This window comes from Limulus polyphemus, unplaced genomic scaffold (assembly GCF_000517525.1).
Source record: "Limulus polyphemus unplaced genomic scaffold, Limulus_polyphemus-2.1.2 Scaffold2136, whole genome shotgun sequence".
Lineage (NCBI taxonomy): Eukaryota > Metazoa > Arthropoda > Merostomata > Xiphosura > Limulidae > Limulus > Limulus polyphemus.
In genome coordinates, this window is record NW_013667746.1 from 107,913 (window position 1) to 115,322 (window position 7,410).

The 7,410-nt window shown below is 30.9% G+C and overlaps 1 protein-coding gene across 5 annotated transcripts in view; it reads left to right on the forward strand.

Annotated features, from left to right (window-relative positions):
- The window catches only part of LOC106466055 (probable cation-transporting ATPase 13A3), a 140,081-nt gene that overhangs the window by 33,483 nt on the left and 99,188 nt on the right, over nt 1-7,410 (forward strand). For 4 of the 5 annotated variants that reach the window (XM_022394007.1, XM_022394008.1, XM_013926297.2 and 1 more), the window contains 2 exons: nt 6,540-6,612; nt 6,848-6,979. In XM_022394007.1, the coding sequence (XP_022249715.1) occupies nt 6,540-6,612; nt 6,848-6,979 (205 nt within the window). Of the gene's footprint in view, nt 1-4,628; nt 4,635-6,539; nt 6,613-6,847; nt 6,980-7,410 lie in introns of those variants that run through there. The other variant, XM_022394010.1, reaches the window with a different exon arrangement.

The following is a 7,410-nucleotide window of genomic DNA, read 5'->3' on the forward strand; positions in this document are numbered from 1 at the left end:
ATCCTAAGTAGCTTTAAACTCTTAACATTATACATTTATTTATAATTAAATTTTATTGTTTTATTACCCTTTGAACCATGTCTAACTACTAATTGTGTCATTATAAGTTGTAAATCACTTGGGAGAACATACAGCTCACGTTATGCTATTGAATTACAGTCCACGAGCTGCTCGCATGTGTGCCTCATGAAACATTTTTAATATATTTTTTTATTATTTATTTTACCTTATTGAACCTAAAGAGATCTCTATTTTTACGTTTTAATTACTTTTATAGTAATAAATTAAGAATAAAAACAAAGTACTTACCCCCTTTTTTCTTTTGCTGTCGACTGTTGATGACATTTAACCCTACTTTTTTATAGTGATGCACAAAATATTTTTTATTCAAGTAAATAATGCACTAAAGAACATAGAATAATAACATGCAAAAAGCAGGCAATTTCCTCTAACTATCACAATTTTTCTGGCTTTCCGACAAGAGCTGTTACAAATTCATTCAACTAGTCATTATCTGTCCCATGGGAATGAAGTTTGTACTAACAGTGAAATTGACCATTTTCCATTCAGAAAACGATGTAATATAATATGTCATTTGATAAATGAAAACCTTGACTTTCTATTGGTTATAGATAATATAGAACTTAACATAAGAGAGAACTATTAACAAATCTTGAAAGAGGAGATGTTACAGGTGTTTGTGGTAAGAGAGATCTTTTTTTCTATTTGATAGCTCTGTAGCCAAAGAAAATTGAAAGCTATAAAAATTATGGTTAGTCTGAGCAATGATGATTTTATAGTAAGTAATTACATTTACTTTCATACTTATTGGAGGGGTGAGGAATAAAATAGAGAAGATGGAATGCCTAGAAAAAATGTCACATTTTTCACACATATTTTTTAAAATATTGCCTTATAAAATTAAGAACTGAAAACTTGTATTTGATTAAAATATAAATCATTAGCTAAGATTTTATGCTATGCTAATTGGCATAGTATAAACAAAAAGTAGTTTTATAAAATCTTGAATGTAAGCCACTTAAACCTCGTGGCATGCGCAGTAAATTATGTCTGGGGAGATAAACTCTTAACAGTATATATATGTATATACTTATATTTAAATGTTATTGTTTTATTGCCCTATAATTGTCTTCTGTACCATGTCTAACTACTATTCTCACCATTATAAGTTGTAAATCACTTGAGGAATGTGGAGCTTACATTATGCTGTCGATTTACATTACCCACGAGATGCTTGTGTGTTTGACTCGTGAACTAACCTAAAGAGGATACCTGTTTTTACATTTTAGTTACTTCTATGATACTAAATAAAGAGAAAATATGAAAAATAAGAAGTGAAGTACTTTCCTGAACCTTCTTCTTTTGCTGTCGACTGTCAATGACACTTATCCCTAATTTTTTATAGTTATGGTAGTTGTGCACTAAATAATTTTTATTTAATTAAATAATGCACTAAAGACCATAGAATAATATCTTTCAAAAAGCAGATAATGTCCCATAACTATCACAATCTTTCTGGCTTTCTAACTATGCCAGAAGAGCTGTTACAAATTCATCCAAGCTAGTTGTTATCTTTCCCTTGGTAACAAAGCTTGTACTAAAAGAGAAATTGATGATTCTCTGTACAGAAAACAACATAATATAGGATGTAACTTAATAGATGAAAACTCTGGCATTCTATTGGTTATAAATAATATAGTATTAAATGTGAGAGAGTACTATTAACAAATCCTGAAAAAGAGGATGTGACAAATAGGTATGGCAAGAGGGGTCCGATTTTCTATTTGATGGCTCTGTAACCAAACAAGATGAAGGCTATGAAGATTATGCTTTGTCTGAGTAATGATATCATAGTGAGTAATTTACGTTATATTTCGTACTTATTGGAGAGATGGTGAATAAATTAGAGAATAGGGGATGCCTAGAGGAAAAATGTCATTTCTCACACTAGGAGAAATTCAGGATTTGTTTTGATATTGCCTTATGAAATTAAGAACTTATAACATATATATTATTAAAGAATGGATTATTAGCTATGATTTTATGCTCTACTGAATGAAAAGTAGTTTAATTAAATTTAGAATGTAACTCACTAAAAACCTCGTGACGTACAGTAAAGGTTGCTCATGGTGAGAGGGTTAATCAAATAAATAACTATGTAGTGTACTAGTACCATTAGTTTGAAAAAGAAGGTTTAAATTTCATCAGCAACTGACAGCAAAAGAACAAGAAGTTATGGATAAGTACTATATTTTTGTTTTTCAGGTATATTCTTCATTTATAAATGAAATGTAAACATTACAAATTTATTTGATTAAATAAAGTTAGATTAAGTAACAGAATGAAAAATAATAATAAATATTCTTCACAAGCAAGCACCTTCTGTGTTACATCATTTAGTATGGTAACATGAACTTCAGTTCACCGAGGGATTTACAACTTATATGGTTGGATTGTTAGTCAGACATGGGTCAGAGGCCAATGAAACAATAAAATTAAGTATAAACAGATAATTACTGTTACTTGCTTTAAGCTATTTAAGATACACAGTTGTAGTTTTATATTACAATTTGAAGTCATTCTAGAAAAGAAAAAGGTAATTTGGATCTATTTCATATTTTTTATGATGATTATGAGGTTGATCAAATTGGCCAACTTTGTATAGAGTTAGGGTAGAGAAAATAACAGGTGAAATATAAAGTTTTACTGCAAAAAGACGGCAGATATTTTATAGATTACGTAAATGAAATTTGACAATTGTCAGTTGAAAAATAGTATTTTTAATTTTAACATGAAAATCACTTTGCACTCAGAGCAATCAACACTCTGACTCTAAACCCATCATTTTTTAACATGCTGACAGAATTATTTTCATGGTTTCCTAATACTTATCACCATACCTTATAAAATTTCAATTTTCTTAATTTTGTGGATAACAACATGGTTTGGATTAATTTTTAGCCAAAGAGACATTTTATTGGATGCTGTCACTGTCTGAGAGGTAAATCAAGATGTTTGGTTGGACACTGATAGCCTCCACTCAGGTTTAAGGAGTTAATATTGTACATGCAATTTTGGGGTCAGAACTAGTTGGTAAAAGATCAGGAACCATTTCTGTGGAAGAATGAAAAGACCACACTTCAGGCACAAAAATATTCTTTGTACCATTAAACTACCTCCAGCAGGGTTGCGTGTCTTGCCTTATTTGATTTTATTCGTAGCTTTGCACTCTGAATTTTTTTAATCATTCATTAATGGAGCTGGGTAGTTAATTTGTGTAACCAATATAATGTGTTATCTTTGAGCATAGATTGCATCAATTAGTTTATTAATCTGGCTATCTAAGCAATTGAAATATTGCCATTATCAATTCACAAATATATTTCTGATTAATTTAAGTTTTTCTGTGTAATCATTATAGTCACAGCTCATTGAAGTACTCAGATAGTTGAAGTAGTGTAATTATGATTTGTTTGTGTTTTTTTTTTGTTTAATTTGGGCTAGCAAATCCTGGTGATTAGAGGAATTGCTTTGTGATTTGAGGGTCTTAGGTTCAATTCTCATTGCTTTCTCTTTCAGTGGCATTAGCCCCATGGTAGCACGGTAGTATGTCTGAGGACTTACAATGCAAGAAACTGGGTTTTGATACCCGTGGTGGACAGAACACAGCTAGCCCATTGTGTAGCTTTGTGCTTAATTACAAACAAATGATCAGCTGCAGTAGAATTTTATTTATTTATTTGATTTTGAGTTGTAAAGCAACTAAGGCTACTTAGCACCATCCCTAATTTTAAACTGGTGACCAGAGAGAAGGCAGTCAGCCAAGCATAAGCCTTGCCATCTCTTTTAGGCTACTTTAATGTTAAATAAAGTGCAAGTTTATCATTTTTTACATTGTATTATCTTCTGATACATAATTACATAATTGTATTATTTAATGTTGAATAAATGTAAAGTTACTGTTTTTACATTAATTTATGCTGTAAGTTATAACTTGCATAACTTTTTTTGAATATTAAACCTCAATTTGTATCCCAGTGGAAATTGTGAAATGCTCTGGTACATTTTGAACCTGTAACTGATGATTGTGCAAAACAATAGTCTTTATCACTCTGTCATGCCAACCTTTTAACCATGTGATAAATAACAATGTAACTGCACTTACTGATTCTCAATGAACATTAATATCATTAAAGTGATATAGTATTAGAATTGCAAATATTAATCTATTTATTAAGGTAACAAAACAAAAACACAACATATACATTTTCTTCTACATTTTACTTTATATGGTATGGAATAATAATGGTCCATTGTGTGTAAATAGGCTCTGATTGCAATTTTGCCTCGTACGGCCTTGAAAAAGAAAATTGTGCAGTAACTAAACTGACCCCAGAAAAATGTTTTACACCTTTTCTTTAAAAAATGTCCAAAAAAATTAAGCATATGTGCAGTTGATGATTTTTCACTCTTGTTATTTATCTGAGCAAGTTTCATAATGAACCCATCCACAGAACTTATCTGGTTGGAACTAAGTTGAAATTGTGTGAGGCAAAAAAAGTTGACATTGTAATGAATTTTTTAGTTTTTAATTGAAAAACTTTATTGAAAAAGTAAGAAACTTTTGCAATATGCATTATGCTTGACAAAATTTACTTGAGTATGAATTGTTTAATAATTATACTCAAATATATATTGAATTTTTAGTACATATTGATTTTTAGTACATGTTAATACTTTCTGCGTTATAATTTATATTTTAAATATTCACAATGTTTTATTTTAAATTAACGTATATACTGTAAATTAGGGTAAAATCTGGCCAAATACTGGGTCTGGGTACCCGGTCACTAAGCTTTGGCCGTGGCCAGGTGTCAACAGGGATTGAGTTCTCTCTTCGCACCCCCAAATAAAAAATATACACAAAAATTAGAAACCAAAAACAAAATTGACATTTATTACATTTAACATAATAATCACCAACAGAACATTGAAGTTTTACTTTCAATGTCTATCCCCAACTTCTCAAACCCTAACTCCTATTGTTCTCAAAACCCCCATCTTTCCCAGAAATCCACTTCTCAAGCTATGCCTGTTATTAACTCCTATTGTTTTCTGAATCCCCGACATTCAGCGGGCAATCAGTCTTTGTTGCTCGAAACATGTTTATTTTCAACTAAACCAGTTATTGATTGTAACTTTCAGTACTGCGTTAGTTGCCACAAAGATTAAGCTGCCTAACTTCAACGCTTGGCCAGAGTTGAGTATTACTGGGTTGCCCAATACCCGGCTGGGGCCAGGTATCTGGCTGGGTACCCGTGCATCCCTACTATAAATAGATTTTTTATGTTCATCAGTATTAGTTATCCATTTGTTCAGTTTGATTTAAAAATGAAATTTTACCATTAAATAGTGTTTTTATTTGTAACTTTATTATAAACTTTTGAAGCACTACAGACCCAGAATTGTAAACAATTCTGTCTAAATTTTATGTAGTTTGAATTTCATAGTGTTATTTGGAATGATAATTTTAACAAAACGTAAGTGAAGGTAGAAAGAAAGCTTGGCCAGAGTTGAGTATTACTGGGTTGCCCAATACCCGGCTGGGGCCAGGTATCTGGCTGGGTACCCGTGCATCCCTACTATAAATAGATTTTTTATGTTCATCAGTATTAGTTATCCATTTGTTCAGTTTGATTTAAAAATGAAATTTTACCATTAAATAGTGTTTTTATTTGTAACTTTATTATAAACTTTTGAAGCACTACAGACCCAGAATTGTAAACAATTCTGTCTAAATTTTATGTAGTTTGAATTTCATAGTGTTATTTGGAATGATAATTTTAACAAAACGTAAGTGAAGGTAGGAAGAAAGTTAGTTTTATTTTAATTGAATGTATGTGTTTGTTTAATGTTATTTTCTTTTTCCTGGAAAATGTACAGATTAGATTGGGCAATATTGGAAATAGCCTGGAATTAAAAGCTAAAAAATGAGAATGAATGCTGCATTTGATTACCTTGTAAAATTTGTTACACAAGCTTATACAATTTTCCTTTCCCATTGTCAGCTACTAGTATTTAGTTAGCTGGCACAGTGTTTCCTATTGGTAAACATTTTTTTGTGATTGCCACTGTTAAGAAGCTCTTAGGACAGATGTCTTTGAACAGCTGGCTAAAGAAATGATCCTTGTTAACCTTGCTTCTGCTAGACAAATATCAACTGTCTTTGAAATTCCAACAGATCTTTGCTCTTAAATGTTGTGTTGCATGCTAGCTGTGGTAGACTATATATCTGTATATTTATATGGCTTGAGCAGTGTAACATGATTAATCTATTTTCATATACAAATGAATATTCTACAAGGTTGGGGTGGAGGGCTGTGATGAAAGTAACCAATTAGTGTATTTCACAAGGTAGATCATGTGTTATGTCATAGGCATCATTTTTGTGATGTAAATGCCAGTTTATCTCAAGTGCACAATACAGTTTAAGTCATGTATAACATATTTCTTTTCAGCAACGAATCACTCTCCGCAACATGGTAGCACATTCCAATGCCGTTACAGTGACTGTCTGTCGACAGAATGGAAGTAAGTTTCTAATTACATGTTTATATTATGCTGCCAGTAAATTAATCTATATTTTTGTTAAAGAACTAGACAAGCAGAAAAAATTAGCTTTGTTGTTTCGATATAATTATTTTTATAAGGATATGTTGTCATTGGCAACATTTACTTAGTGCATCACCTGAGAAAGAACATATTAAAATTGAAATATTGTGTGTTATCAAACAATGACATTAATAAATTCTAATTTTACCTTCAGGTTTGGAAGACATACCTGCCTCACAACTTGTGCCTGGAGATTTGATTGTAATACCTCCCAATGGTTGTTTGATGGCTTGTGATGCTGTCCTTGTAGCTGGTAACTGCATTGTTAATGAGAGTATGTTAACAGGTAATTTTCTGTCTAGGATTGTTGTTGGATTATAAAAAAGACAACATAAAACAATATTTATGACATTTGTTTTAAGAATTGTTTAAAAAATGAAAAAGTCCTACTGATGTTTTAAATTTAAACCATCAATTATTGTTTAACTCTTTCGACACGGGCTCGGCCCCTGGTACCAAGTCATGTTACCTTTTCTACTCGTTTAAAGTTGACATAAATTTAATACTTAGAACTCTATATATATTGGGTATATCTTCACGAAATTTGGCAGTCTTTCAGTTAATATTACAAGTTTTTCACATACAAAAGCTCGTATTTCTTAGTGAAGTATTAATAAAATAAAATAAAGATTTGTCCATAAATATATTGAGTATTTATTTTCAATAGTCTGTGGGCAAAGTTAATTTCATGTTAAAATTAAAAATACTTTTCCTCAT